This window comes from Miniopterus natalensis, chromosome 4 (genome assembly GCF_054644295.1).
Source record: "Miniopterus natalensis isolate mMinNat1 chromosome 4, mMinNat1.hap1, whole genome shotgun sequence".
NCBI classification, from domain to species: Eukaryota; Metazoa; Chordata; class Mammalia; order Chiroptera; family Miniopteridae; genus Miniopterus; species Miniopterus natalensis.
The window spans coordinates 37,516,742-37,532,888 of record NC_142084.1 but is presented as its reverse complement, the minus strand read 5'-3'; the positions used below and the strand labels follow the sequence as shown (position 1 = coordinate 37,532,888).

General features: G+C 41.1%; 1 protein-coding gene across 1 annotated transcript in view; it reads right to left on the bottom strand.

Moving 5' to 3' along the window:
- Positions 1-2,082: 2,082 nt before the first annotated feature.
- The window catches only part of LOC148093254 (uncharacterized), a 61,489-nt gene continuing 47,424 nt past the window's right edge, over positions 2,083-16,147 (bottom strand). Inside the window, exon 4 of the mRNA XM_087816134.1 lies at positions 2,083-3,251. Coding sequence (XP_087672260.1) covers positions 2,083-3,251 — 1,169 coding nt within the window. The remainder of the gene's footprint in view (positions 3,252-16,147) is intronic.

Here is a 16,147-nt window from a genome sequence, read left to right as displayed (position 1 = left end):
CCTGTGGTAGGCCAGTTGTATCGGCGTCTCAAGTGGCCTCCCTGAACCCATGCTCTTTACAATGTGACTTTCTCTTAAAGCGATGGAGTTCATTCTTCATCCACTCCACCCATAAACTCGAATCTGGGCTCTCCATTAGACTCACTTTTGGCCAAATGAAGATGACAGAAGTGACGTTGTGCCAATTACGAGGCTGTGTCTCAAGAAGTTTTGTTCATTCCCATCTTTATCTTAGATCCTCACCACCATGTGATCAAGCCCAGCCTAGCCTGCTGGAGGCGAGAAACCACATAAAAAAGATCATTTTCTCACCTCTCCTAGCCAAGGCTCTCCTTGCCAGTTCCCCATCTAACTGCCAGTTGATGACAGATAAATGAGTAAGCTCTGCTGAGATCAGTCAAGCTTGGCTCAGACAAAAAAAACCACATACACCAAAACCAAAAACCACTAATGAACAAAGTCATGAATGAAATAAATATTGTTGAGGTTTTCTGGTTATTTGCTATGCAGCATTATTATGACAATAGATAACAGCTATACCTCCCTATTAAAATAATTCACACAGAAAAGATCTCAATATGTGATAGATGAATGAATAATTGCAGGAATGAAAGAATAAATGAAAATGATACCATTAGTTGAATGATACAATGTTCAAATAGATTCTGCCTCATTAAATGCAAAAGAATGGTGAATTATCATCTTTTGTTTTTCTAACTAGAAACTCTTCCTCTGCCCCAGCCCATATTAGAATGCCTGACACTGATTAAGTATGTAGGCCCTTCGGCTGACCCCCATGCAACCACTGAGCCAGCTGTGTCCACCCCAGGTTATGCAGGCAGAGGCGCACCACAGGGAAATGGTGTAAGACTAGAGGATGTCTGCCCATTACAGTCCTTAATGTGGCAAGGGGGTTAGTGGTGGTTTTTCACTGGTGATGTCGCCAAGTGTGGAGGAAAGAGGAAATAAGCAAGTTGCTTTGGAATAAGATAAAGGAAAAAAGGAAGCTTCTCTTTTTCCCCTAAGATGTGCATGCATGTGCATGTGCACACACACATGTACATACACATGCACTACACACACACACACACGCATTGCTACACAACACATAAAAATTCCAAAAAACCCCCACAAAACCAAGAAAACTCTGTGATGGCTACAATGGAATCTGCAGCCAAGGAGACCAGCATGGACTTGAGAAAAGCTCTAGAAACAGGGGACAGTAGATATGGCTGTCACAGAAGGTGGTGTGGAGACCATGGATTTACAGAAAGGGGTCATTTGTGGGAGCAGAGGAAGACTAGAGTAAACTTTAGAAGCCTCACTCAGTGTGACTAAGTCATGATGTACAATTTGAAGTTCACATAAAAACAGTTTAAAAAGCAAAGGCTTGGAGGTAAGACAGTGATGGTCAATTTTCAGAAGAACTAAGCATCTATAAAAGAAAACTATGCAAAAGAATTGGGATAAGATTAGATAAAACAGTGCACCCCTATCCTTTTGTACAGAGCTGGAGAAATATTGGTTAAAAAAAAAAAAAAGGAATAGGCTGGTGTACAAGTATGAAAGTTTGAGGCTTCATTCTGAGGGCAAAGCTTGTGATGAACTTAATAGTCAAAAACAGGAAGCACTGATACTGGACGGAAAGGGTCTGGGCTGCCGCTGTTACAGGAGTCAAATAAGTAGAAACGAGGTTTAATCTTCATGGGGCGTTTACTGATCAGTAGCCGGCAATCCAAGAGAGCACCCGGCCTAACACTGAAAAGACTGCTCTGGCGTTTTATTTCAAACAAGCTCTTATATAGGGTTAGTGGGTGGGAAAAAATCCAAAGTTAGTGAGTCCCCAGGATCTGTCTTCTTTCATTGTCCTTGCAAAGATTAGCCCTGAAGGCTGTCTTCTTCAGGTAGGTCCTATCCTTGACCTGGGCTCCGCTGCCTTATCTTGGGGGCCTGTTCTCCTCTTGTAACACATCCTCCGGTTTCCCAGGGCCTGTAAAAAAAATCTCTCCTTTATAGTGAGTAGCTATTAAACAACTGTGATTCTATTTCTATTAAGTGCCCCTCCCTTATCATTCCCCACTGTTAGTTTTTAAATCTTATATCTATGAGATCTGTTTCATGCGGAAAGCATGTGGCCGTTGTAATGCATTGTCCCTGGGCTTGGCAGAGGTACAAGGCGACGGGAGACGACGTATACGGGACTTCAGGTGGGGGGCGCTGGACGCAACAAGAGGTTAGGCTGCAGAAAGCGAGGAAGAGAAAAAGTAGGAAGAGTTCTCTTATCCCAGCTAAACGAGGTAGCCACGAGGTCAGGATGTCGACTCCAAAAAATCCTTCTTCTTGCTTGACCTTAGGAATAGTATCATTGACCTGTTGTTTGTTTACTATAAGCTGAGACTTGTCAGTCCAATTAAAACAACACAGTCCTTTACATTCTTCACATCCCTGATTATGCCTTTGGAGGAAATAGTCAAGGCCAGCTCGGTTTTCTAGAATCGCTTCTTTTATTTGTTCTAATTCTCCTCGGTTTATGGCACTTATGGCTCTAGAGGTGGCAGTTAAGGCCTTTACGGTACTGTAAGCTTGTCTGCTCATCTCTCTGTTTAGGGAGGTTGCCATCACCGGCATTACAAAGGTGGCCAGGGAGATATACTTAGCCGGACCCCATAACTGTGCGCTGTCACTGAAGTCTGGAGAAAGTGAGGCGGATAGATCACGCCTGGCCCGGATGCTGAGATGTCTCTGAGGCATGAAGATGGTGAGTCTTCCTAGGGAGCATGGTCCCCCTGTACTGTTGGCTGGTATATATGAATAAACAGTTAGTCCACATATAAGAAACCACCCACCTGGTAACTTGACGTGTCCATAAGCATAGATCATTGAAAAGTTACTGGTACAGTTCATGTCATGATCCGTAGACAGCCTGAAACAACTTTTAGAGCAGTCAGAAAAATAAACACATTCCCCTACCGGGGCCACAGCTGCCACTTTTAGTGAAAACATGTCCTTGTCTTTTAGGAGGGTGCTGGGTCCTAAAGAATAAATGTCATCGTAGGTTATAGTCTTATCAAAGGTGATAAAGTGGGTGTAATTCTTGATGTTTCTTATAGGGGTACCTACCCCTACAAGACAAGAGGTGAAAGTTTGTTCTACGTAAGTCCCTCCTGAAAGGCAAAAGTCAGGAATATTCAGAACATTTTTGGCTAAATATACCCAAATGTTTTCATCCCATTTAAAGGGATAGAATTCTCCTAATATGGGGAGGAACAGGTAAAAGGTTAAAACTAAGGCAATTGTTTTTTTCCAAGGATCACTTCTAATTCTTCTTTGGGTTCTGCCACCCATTCTTCTTCGGGTACTCTCTTTACTCTGGTGTGATGAACCCAGGGCTTCACCCCTGCTAGTTTTAAGGCAGTTGAGGGAGTTAGGAGCACATCCCATGGTCCAGCCCAGTTTTCTTCCAATTGATCCTCTGGGGATCCAACTTTCTATGTCTTGAGTAGGACTGTGTCTCCGGCTTCAAAAGAATATGATGGACCTGTAACAGAAAGATCTCTATTATATGCCAAATCATTAATTACGGCTAATGTCTGGTTAAGATGCTGAATATAGTTGTTATCATGGTTTTTGTTTTTTTGCTAATTCTCACCTGAGGGAGAAATGGGGACAGGGGGAGAGACAGAGAGAGGCAGAGAAAGAGAGAGACAAACATCAATGTGAAAGAGACACATGAATTGGCTGCCTCCCAAATGTGCTGCAACTGTGAGTAGGGAACAAACCCACAGCTGAGGTACGTGCCCTTGACTGGGAATTGAACCCACACCCTCTGGCACGCAGGCAGGCGCTCCAACCACTTAACCACACCAGCCAGGCCAATATGTTGAATATAGTTTTTAATTTTGGTATCATGACCTACGTATATATTCCCCATTCCTACACTGGCCTGAAAGGGCTGCCCGTATATTATTACATAGGGATTTTAAAAAACCCTACTCTGGGGAACTGCTCTCATTCTGAGCAGGACAATTGACAAAACTTGATCCCAATGGAGATGAGTCTCCTGACAAAGTATTGCTATATTTTTCTTCAAGTTATGATTCATTGTTTTTCAACTTTTCCTGAGGCTTGTAGTCTCCAGGCAGTATGGAACTTCCATGTAATATTAAGGAATTTATTGACCTTTGGTGTGATTTCAGAAATGAAAGCAGACCTGTTATCACTTGTAAACTGTTAGGAATTCCACCCAAGGGATTACGTCCTTCAAAAGGGCTGTGACTACTTCAGACGCCTCTACCCATCCAGAAAAGATGTCAACAAATACAAGTAGGTCTTTCCAGCTCCAGGATTTTGGCATCTGGGTGAAATCTATTTGCCAATCCTCGAACAGAGATTGTCTTTCATATTGCCTTCCTTTCTTCCTCTGGTAGGGGTCCATTTTTGGATCGTTCTTTTGGCATATAAGGCACTTAGCTGTAACTCTGCAAACTGCCTGGGCTCTTCCTGGGCCCGTAATCCAGGGTTTGCTGCAAATAGATAAAGAGTCTCTCCCATGAATGTTGCTTCATGAATGTATTTTATTATGGGTTGTATTAGCTGTTCAGGGAAGAGGATAGTTCCTCATTCATTGATTTTTCCAATTGTTGCTGGTTTCATTGAAAACCCATTTCTCCTCCCTCTTCTGGTCTGAGGCAGAATATTCCAGGTGAAACTGAGAGAGGTCCACTGTTGGTAGTAGGGGCATTAGGTGGTTTCTTTACGCTGCCTCTTTTGTTATTTTATCAGCTATTCCCTTTCCTTTTGCTATGGTCATCTTTTCTCTCTGGTGTCCAGGACACTATATTTCAGCTACTTGAGTAGGGCCGAGGGCAGCCTGTAGCAAGCCCAGAAATTCTGGTGCAGGTTTATTTTAATATCCTTGTTATTGGTTGGTAATCATCCTCTTTTCCATGGGCATGTAGGAGTAAGAAAGCATATTTAGAGTCAGTAGAGATGTTTGCTCACTTTCCTCTCAATAACTCTAGAGCACTGGTGAGGGCAATTAATTCAGCTTCTTGTGCTGACATTCCTGGGAGTAAGACCTTTGCCTCAATAGTCCCTTTAGGACTGACTACTGCATCTCCTGCCTTCCCCTTTCCTTGATCAACATAACTGCTCCCGTCCTCAGAGTCTAGTCAGCTTCTTCTAATGGATAATCCTGGAGGCCTGACTAACTTGAATATACTTCATCTATAACCTCAATGCAAAGATTAGCCCCACAACGCTGTCTCCCTTCAGCTAGGTCCTATCTTCGATCTGAGCTCTGCTACCTTATCTCCAGGGCCTGTTCTTCTGGTAACACATCCTTCAGTTTCCCAGGGTCTGTAAAAAAATCTCTTCTTTACAGTGAGTAGTAGCTATTAAAAAACTGTGATTCTGTTTCTATTACATGTCCCTCCCCTATCAGTATTTGGACAGAGGTTAAATCGGGCATGCTGTACTGGGCTCAGGAATTATTCAATAAAGACAGGCTCATAAAAATATTTTTCTCCTTGAGATCTTAGATTTGTAGTGCATTTTCTTGGTTTTTAAACTCTCTAGAGTTGGTGAGACCTTCAAACCAATATTTACAAAAGGGTCACACCTCACACTCCACAAACTTTTCAGGCTCACAGAGGGGAGGGGGTGGGAGGGACTTCTCTCCTTTTCATCCCATCCTCAAAACTGGTACAAACAGAAGTCATGGAGCCACAGCTGGGGTTGGGCTCACATTTATTTCTGTCACAGCCTGATGATTGAAGCTTTATTTCTTCCTCCTGCCTCCCTGCGTGAAATCATTTCCCACAAGCTCACCACTCCTGCTCATGTCTTGCTTTTCCAATGGGAAGTGTGAGGCTGGCCCACTGCAAAGTTCTTCTGGGTGTTACTCCACTCACGGCGTGGACGCCACGGCTTCCTCTTATCCCTCCCGATCCCTCAAGAAGACAGGCAACTGTTGCGTTAGGGGCCCCCTTTCCCAGGGGAGGCAGTGCTGCTCCGAGGGCTGCCCTCGATGCTTCTGCCTCGACAGCCTCGGCAAGGACTTCTTCCTCAGGCTTAAGGAACATGTGCCACTCGCTGAGCCAAACAAAAGCAGAATACAACTCACACTGACATTTACGGTGTTTTGTACTTAATGACTCCCATACTTCCCAAATTGCTCTCATAAAAAAATGGATTCGAAAAGCCATTTTTCTCAACTGCCACTAATCCGCTCATCTCATTTTGCTCTGCTGCGCCATTGAGCATGACAGAGTTAGCTGGTTTCCATGTGTTAAAAATATTCCTTTACTCCTGCTTTGCAGGTTAAATTCTAGTTTTTCCCAGTGAGGGGCAAACTGAATTTTCAACCACCCATAACCATCTGATTTTAAACTTTCATCTTCCCAGTGGTTTTTGTCTTTTGTACAGAGAAGCAGACCGTAAGCTGGGGAGTGATTTCAGAGTTTGCAACAGAAAGGTGATCTTCAGGCACTCAATCTGTCTTGTGAACAAAGGAGAGCAATTTGTTCTTTATGCCCCCAAGTGGAGACTGGGTGTACTTCTGATGAGCAGCAGAGCTAAGCCAGGCTTAAAACAAGAACCGGGCTCTTGTGTGGATGTAAGTTTAAGGCTTTGCAAATGCTAATATTTCATCTATTTTTACTTAGTGCCAGGGACAATCTGCAATAAGTATTATTTAGGAAGGAAGCCCATGTGCTAACCTTCCTCCTTAGTATTTTTTATCTGTAAGCCTCAGGCATTTGCATTAAGTCATCCAATACCCACAGCACTGACTGGACAAAGAAGCCAGGCTTATAAACCAAAGAAACAGGTCTATAGAAGGCTTATCCTAACTGCACTTGTAAACCTGGTCTTCATTCAAGATCTGGGTTTCCAAGGAGGTTGGAGGGAGCAGGGAGAGCAGAATTAAAACAAAAAGAAAAGGGAAAGCAAGCATTATTATCTTAAATAAACAGAATTGGTATTTTAGATGGTGGTAAAAATAGCAATAGAGAAGTGATTCCCAAAGCTATTTTTTGGGGGCGGGGGGGTTCAACTACAGTAAGATGAGGACAAGAGTTGGTTTAACAAAAGCACAGACGACACAGGCCATACAGGGTGCTTGCTCTTGCACATCTCATAAATTAATGCATTCATTTCTTCATTTTACAAACATTAATCGACAACTACTACATGTTAGGCTACAGGCACAATGCTAAACGCTAAAACTACTGGACTAGGTAAGATAGAATTCATGTCCTATAGGACTCGCAGTCGAGAGAAACAGACATGCACCTATAAACAATTACAATAAGATTTAAAAGGCTGGCAAAAGTAAATCATATTTTATTTCATCTTAGTTTTCTTTCATTTATTCATTCATTCAATATTTACTGGGTCCTTTGTTCCAGACACTGTTCTTAAACATGGGGACACGAAAATGAATGCTATCCCTGACGTTAAGGAGTTCTTTCACCGTAAGAAAGATGCCATTTCACACACCAACGACAAGACAGACAGGATGTGCCATTAATACTAGCACGGTCACGGAAAACTGGGCAAGTGACCGCCTGTGTGAGCTGAGAAAAGCAGTAACAGCCGCCCTTTACTCTGATGGAATAGAAAACCCTAACCTGCAAAATAAATACATGCTGCAGGTTAAAATGTCGCGAACCTTTCGAGACGTTGTCTTTGTTATTTGTGAACGAGCTCATTTTCTTCCTACGTTGGTTTATAACATATTTCAGGAGTGAGGTGACAGTCTGGTCACACAATTTCTAATTTCAATAACTTAGGATGTCAGCCATGGGACCGACAGAAGATGAACTGTACTTGGAGCATGGTTAGCTGTCAGGAAGAATGGACCAGGGAGAAAGACCAAAGTGGATGGTTCTAATTTTAGAAATTGGATGGACAATGGGCCCATTAACCATGCCTAACCTTTTCTTTGAAAGATACCAAATTATAAAGAAATGCATTTTGTTTAGCTATTTTTAATATTTTGGAATGGGCAGTTTGCAGTGGAAAAAAACACTGTTTAAATCTATTATCTCCATTCCTCTTTATGGTAAAGGAAATTGATTTGCTAAGAATATTTAGAACTGAGTTGGCCCATCCTCATGACTTGCATCCCTGAACAGTGAGGGAGAGAAGGCAGGTAGTTTCCTTTCTTATATAACTTTCTGTTTTATGTAGAATTTAACGTTGCTTAATTTTCAACATTCCTGTTATGTAATTCGTTTCTTAGTGCCTACAACTAATTATTTCCCCTACTCTTCCAAGAAAGGTATAAAACTTTTTCTAATACAGGGTAACAGGATGTTTAATTGGAAATTCCAGTTAAGTCCCAGCCATACATTAAATATGAAATTACAAAGAGAAACGTCAAACCAAAGTGCAGATTTTTAAAGGAGATATCAGAGAACCATTCAGCTGGGTCCAGAACCACAGGAGAATATAAAATGGGTCAAGAGATTGGAGATGAAGATAACATTTGTGAAGATTTGATTTGCCAGACTGTTTCTTTTTTCCAAGGGGCAAGGGTTGGGTGCTACCCTTTGCAAAAGGGCTGCACTGGGACAACTTGGAGGACTTGAGACACATTTCCTGGAGTGTGAGAGATGATAGGACTGAGGTCTGACAGATTTAATGCAAGGCAGGAGGGGCAGTTGGTGAGCTTGGGCAATGGAGTAATATTATTACCAAAGCAGCCCAAAGAGGAAAATCAACTTCAAACATTTGCCCATTTGCAACAGAATCAGGGCTAGTATAAAATTATTTGCCTCCCCTTTCCCTTCCTCCCACTGAGCTCTATTTCTATAACCCATAGCATCAGTAATAACAGCCTGCAAGAGGCAGATATGTGGGCATGAAAGGTGGCAAAAATACCCGCCCCTTTCCCACTGAAAGCAGCTGGTCTGCTTCAGGTGCGGGTGGAACCTGAATGTTAAACCAAATCCAGAGTTTTAGTCAGAGTCTGGGACTGGATATCCTCATTTACATGCTGAGAATATATTTGAGATTGAAAGTCTCAAATTCAAGGGCTCAAGCTTCTAGTCTTCCTTTATTTGCTTTCATTTTTGCTTTCAATTTGCCAATTCTTCCTAGTCTTTTTAGTAAGACTTTGCTGAAATCACATGGTAATGCCTATCACTATGACTTTTTCCAAACTCTCCCCAAAGCTATAGGCTGAGTAGAAGTATGGTCTCCCTTGCAAGTCTCCAGAGGACAGTTCTGCTAAATGTTTTGCATGATCTAACAATAGATGTTTATTTTTGAACCACATGAAATGTCTTGCTCTTGATTGGCAAGTGGCTGTGCTCCAACCATCAAGCGGTGATTCAGAGACCCGGTCTCTTTCTACTTTATGGCTCCACCATCATTCTGGGCCACCAGGATCATTTCTGCATGAAGTCTGCTAGAAGGGGAAAGGATGTGAAGCATCTTATGTCAGGCATTTTTATGAGCCAGGCCCCAAAGTTCCACTGGCCAGAGCCCAGTCAGTCACATGGCCACATGCAACTGCGAGAGAGACTGGAAAATGCAATCTGTTTTGTGCAAAGGAAGAAGAAAAGTTGTTCACAGGCTTGATGAACCACCAACCTGTTTCTGCCTCCAGAGTTTTTTTATTTTCGAAGAGTGAGCCAATTAGTTACCTGAACTTCTGGAGAATTTATCCAGAAGGCAGTGGGGAGATGGAATTCAGTCACTGAAAAGCTGTAAAGCAACATGGAAGACAAAAAGAAATAGTGTTTTCATTATATCCCTGATTTGGGCTTGTTGAAAGCATAATTTTCAGCGGTGAAATGCAGCACACCAGTTGCATTTTTACTTTGGAAGCATAACTCCTGAAGGCCTCTGGGCTGATTTCTAATCTGCACTGATTGTTCTCAGATCTGTTACCCTGCTCTCATGCTGGGACTTCCCTTCACCATCTCACCTGTTTTGTAGCCCCTTTCATTCCGATGAACCCATGGCCTTCTTTCCTTTCTGTGGTCCCTCTTTTTTCTTTTTTTCTAAATATCTTTTTATTGATTTCAGAGAGAGGAAAGGAGAGAGAGAGATAGAAACTGCCGGAAGCCGTTCCATCCTTGCTGCTTGACACAGTCCTTCCAGGAGGAGACATCTTCACAGCCAGCGCTCCATGGGACTTGGCGTGTGGCATGTCCCTCTTCCCATGCTTGTTCCCCTTCCTCACGCTCTGTGTCCTTACCCGAGTCACTGCACCAGGAAAGGGCATCGCCCTAGCTGGAAACTTTTCCCTGTCAGGGGAGTCAGATGGGACTGGAAAAGGCAATGATTCAGTAAAAGCCCCAAGGAGTACGGGGAAATCTTGTGCCCCTTATGAGGAACTCAGGCTGTCAGCAGAAAGTTTAGGACTTGTCAGGCCCATTACCCCAGGAAGTTCCCCACTAGGAAAAAGGCCTGGGGGAAAGGCCTGGGTTGGGGCCCTGCTGACTCGGGGCGCAGGGCAATCCACGGGGATGCCACCAGTGAGTTCCCACTAAGGACTGGATTACTGAGGGATGTTTACATTAATGGAAAACTCTGGGAATCCCCACAGGGAAAGAGCAGCCTAGGAAAGAGATGATTTCAATCTACACCTGACCCCTTATCAGACACAGAATAATCATACACAGAATATTACTGTGAGGACGGACTGCTGCAGGGAATGTGAGCGGGGAGACTGAGGCAGGTGCCAGCCGGGCGGCCAGTCACCACAGCTACAAACCATCACGCCAAGCTCCAGGCCCTTACTCAGGACTCGCTTAACCTTCACATAGAAAAGCTGGCTGAGCTATTCTCCTTCTAGCTCTGGGGCAGAGCAATAAAATAGTAACTTCAGAATATAAATAACAAACTAGAGATTAACCTGTAGAATAGCCTAGAGAAATGTAAACAATAGGTGAGACAAAAATTAACATACCTAAACAGATGTAAATTCTGTAGCAAAAGTCTGATAAAAAGGTCTACTCATTAACTGTGAAAGGCCAAAACGGAAACCCGAACAAGGCGTGATGTCATGTTGTTTAACCAGCAATAAAATCAAATAGTATAAATACAGTTGTGACGAGGCAATAAAAAGAAGCTGATTCTCCTGATGCTCCGAACGCTGTCTCCGTGGCCTCCCGTCATTTTTCACCGACTCCGTCCACACTTTTGGGGACCCCTGGACCACTGGGGCTGGACCCCAGCAAGAAACATCAATGATGAGAGTGAATAATCGATCAGCTGCCTTCTGCACGCCTCCTCCCGGGGATCCAGCCAGCAACCCAGTCCTGTGCCCTGACTGAGACTCGAACCGTGACCTCCGGTCCATGGGCCGACGCTCAACCACTGGGCCACCACGGCTGGGCTTGGTCCCTCTTTTTGATGAAGCACATCCTCAGTAGTGGCTTGAGGAAGTACACAGATGATCTATTTTCTGAGATCCCGCTTATCTGAAAATACTACTCTACATTCACAATTGATGGATAACTTGGTTGAGATAGGATACTAGGTTGCAATTCATTTCTCTTGAGGATTTTGAAGGGACTGCTTCATTGATTACTATCTTTAGAATATGACCCCTTATTTCCGTCTGGCCACTTTCAGGATCTGCTTTGGATCCTTGGGACTTTAAAATGTCATGTTCTGGTGTGATGTCTAGTTGGTTTTTTTGGTCATTTATTTCTGAGCGCTGAGAGGACTCCTTCAACTTAGAAACTCAGAGCTTTCAATACTTGGAAGTTTTCTCACATTGTCTAAATCTTTTTCCTCCGTTTCTTTGCTTTTTCTTCTCTTTCTCAAAGACGTACTAGTTGCACCTTTTGCCCTTGATTGGTCCACTAATTTTTTAAAATGCTTTCTTTCCTATTTATCTTTCTTGCTTTGTTTTAACTTTTTGGAAGATTCTTCACTTTACCTTTCATACTTGTAATAAATGTTTCGCTTCTGCTAAAACATTTTTACTTCTTATGACATTCTTATTCTATGAATTTTTAAACTCCTTGTTATTTCAAGAGTAAAATATATTCCCTGAATCCCTATGAATATTAATGATTCTTTATCTAATCTTTTTTCCTTCTGCTTCTACATTGCCTTTTCTCCTTTGAGTTCCTTTCATCTTGTTCTCATTTCTGACTCATATAGATGCCTCCTTCGTATATCTAGTGGTCCTTGGATATCTATTCATATTGATAACTCTGCCTGGGTGGAAGAACATTCCAACTGGTGGGCTTCATTGCAGGGCGATCAGGACCCACAAATGTCAGAAAGTGTAGATTATGTTTCTTGAGCCAATCAAGTACTCCAGAAAGAAATCTGCCAATATACTACCCGTTGGAGCTAAGGCATCACTGCCCACACTCCACATGTTGAAAAGGAGAGAAGACTAAGAGGCTTATCGATATAGAGTATTTAGATGTTCACTTAAGCCCTCTTCTATCAGTACGTCATCTCAACTTTCATTCTGCTATTTCTGAGGCTCCCAAATCCAAAGTACCTCCAGTTTGATTTTTCTAGGATGTGAACCTTCTGTCTGCTTCAGGGGTTGGGAGAAAGAGTGGTTGACAGGCTCTCCCGTTCTCAACCTTTGACTTGACGGGCCTTAGAGAAGGTATGGTGACCAACACTGCTTGAAGTAAAGCCTCTAAACTTTGTCCCCACTCCTGCCTTTTTCCTTCAGAGGTACTTGGTGCCTGTGGAGGTCTGTGGCCTGCTTTCTATTTTCCCCCGCCTGTATCTTTTAGACTTTTCCACCCTGCTCTTTCATCTGCCAAAATTTTGGTGGCTTTAAAAAAATTTTTCCCCCATGTTATGCATTTTTTATTCTTTTAATATCAATTTAGTTAGGTTTTGGTAGCGAAGGAAGGTAAAGTGTGTGTATCAAATCCACCCCATTTAACTACAAGTCTAATAACATTTTCAGATTTTTTTTCCCTTCCCAAACAGACCACTGTATCCCAGCATGTTTAAATTTCTAAGAGACATGTGCACACATATAATAAAGCAGAGTCACTTCAATATTTTATATCCTTTAAAAAGACTAGTCATCGGATAAAGAAATATGTAGACATAATTTCTGTCACTTCAGTTTGAATGGATGCCTTCTAATGAAAACATGGGTTGTATTACAAAACCGAATGGTATTAAAATTGTATTATGCAACAGAATTGCCTGCAAGCTAAGCAGAAAAGGACATTTCCCCAAATCTAGATGATTTGGGGGGCTTGTAAATACTATAAAGTAGTCATGATATATCTGCATGCCATCATCCATATTTTTCTCTCATTAACTTTGTCAAATTCTGTTTTCAAAAAGCCCTGTTTGTTTTTAAAGGACAAATTCAACTTCTTAGGGAGCCAGCTCAGGGCAGTGTCTTTCCCAGTTGCCTAATTCTCTTGAGGTACTAAACAGAGACATCTAAAGGAATTTTTAGGAACTGAAACATGAATATCGAACTGAAACATGAATACCTACTCTCCTTTTTCATTAAGTCCCTCAGAAATGAAGTGTTTGGTTTATTATAAAGCTAGGAAACATCACTTTGTAAAATTAAATCTAAAACCAAAACAATATTTTTTTTTTTTTGAGCAAGTTAAGAGAACGCTGCTATCACCAACAGTTTGCAATAAAGAGTTACTGTACCCAAAATTTTAAAATTCACTTATTTGCCCTAAAATAATTGAAAAAAAAAATTCACTTACACTAAGCTATTTCTAAGTGCTAGGTATAAGTGCCTAAAAAAAGAAATAACTAAATTATTGACTAAGCAACTGATTGACTAATATTCCAAATAAATATAATTCAGGTATTTTTCAGGTTGTTGTTTTTTTTAACTAATAATTTCCAGTTCTCAGCCTTTGATTTGATGGGGATTAGAGAAGGTATGACAGAATTATTTGTGCAAATTTAAAATGTTAATATACACAAAAATGGCATTTCTCCCATGAACTTTATTTCTTCCAAATGGATAAAAAGTAATAATGAAATTAAAATCTTCTTATAAAGACATTTAGATAATGTCTTCTTGTTTGACAGGCTCTGAGTTGTTAAAAGCTCTTCTCTACACCATCTAATTGTCATAAAATATCTCTATTTGAATTACTTTTCCTGGAAAGCCAGGGCCTCGTTCCAAGGCCATGGGCAAGTCGGCTTCTTTACTGTAATGTTTAAAAAGTAAATATAAGAAACAATTGCAAATCACACAACAAATTTTCTAAAAAATAGATTTATCTATTTTTGTGAATGCATTTTTTTCGTTATTCCCCTTTTAGTTAATAAGTAGATTCCCTCTCATTTAAAAAAGAGAAAAAGAAATAGAAAAATAACAAGAAATGAAAGGAGGAATGTTCAAGATCTCTGTGTTGTCCACCATTCTGGGTGGTAAAGTCTTAATTATTGGAACATAAGTGATAAATAACATTTCAGAGGTCAGAGCTGCTTTGAACACCAGCCAGAGTTTTACTATTCTTTTAAATTAGACTAAGTTCAATTAATTCATGAGTTGTGATATAAGTTCGACCATGACCTGGCAAAGCGAGGCAAAAACCCCCAAATGGCTGCCAATGTCCTGTTCAGAGCACATCTGTCTGTACATGCTAATGCATCTAACTTTTCAGTTGATTTTAAGAATAGAAAAACCATTTGTCCTTATGTTTTGATGACCACTGATGAATATTTTTAAACGTTTCAAGATAAAGTTAGGAAGAAAGTACAGGAAAGAAAGCTACATATGCAATATAATCAAAATTTTGCTTTAAAAAAGTCAAAATATTAAAGTAAGAGAATCAATAGGCTTAGCTAAGTTGTGCAGTAATAGCAAATGAGTCTATAGTCTTAGGAGCACATAACAAAAGTTTATTTCTTGATCACGTTCTATATCCTTGATAGCTCGTGATCCAATCTATTACAGGTCTTTTTTGTCCTGAGACATAGGCTGATGGAGAAACCATTTTCTGAGATGGAGGGAGCATGGTGAGGAAGGAGGGTAGGGACCCGCCTTGAATGAATAGCTTCTTATTTCTATTCATATTTTCTTTTAAAAAGCAAGTAATGTGGCCAAATCTGATATAATGAAGCAAGGAAGTGTACCCCTACCACAGGAAGGCAATGAATATTTCAGAACAGTAATGCAATCTATCACAGTCCTCCTTTCTATTCCCAAGTGTGTTTTTCCCTCCTTCCATACACAAAACACATTCATCTCTTCTCTCAAGAAAGCAAAACCAACATGACATCAAGGTCAAAGTTTAGAACCTTGTGAACATGTCCACATGTGTGCAAATGTGGCTTCTCTTCACCTGGAGGAACTACACTTAATTGCCTGACCCACACATGGTCAACAAACAATGGACAAAATCCAGCCAGAATAATGACCATTAATATTCTATTTGAAAAGGAGACTAATGGAAAGAAGGAGGCAGACTGGTCCATGGCAACTCTGACATCCTTCTGTGCATCTTCTATAGCTGTTGGATTCTTCTTGATTGGAGCCAGTTCACCATAAGTATCTTATCAGTCTATTGCTCATAAATCCATTGTCCGTTATCTCCATGGCTTTTGGTTGGCTCCACTCTGGAATGTCCTTTCTTTTTCATTATCTTCCTTCATCACATCTGAGATCATTGGGAAAATGCTCTTCATTGAGTGTAAGCAGATTTTTCAGCATACTTCCATCTTGTAGATCAGGGGCCCAACAATCATTCCACATCTTAACCAGTTAAGGCTTTGTTTATTTGTCTGTTTGCTGTATGTGTTTTTTTTTAGTTCAAGTGGCTGATACTTTGGAACCAAAAGAATTTGCTTGTCTGTTTGTGATCTTGGAGAATTTAAGGGGCAAGGAGAGGATAATCCAATTTCCTGCTAATTCTCTTGCCAGTCTAACTCAAGCATCCAAAGATAAGATGTTCTTTGGATAACCTCCTTGCCCCCAAATATACACACTTGCAATATCATGGAAGGACATATTACTATTACATTTTTAAATGCTATTTTACTAGACAGGAATCCATATATTAAGTACTTATTTCATATGGAGGATTAACTCACTCAAGATCAATTTTCACCCAAGAGGAGCAAAGGTTTTAGATAAGAAAGACAGTAGGTTATGATTCTGTTCTATATTAACACATTCAAAGACAAATCAAAACCAATTAACTTTTTTAGG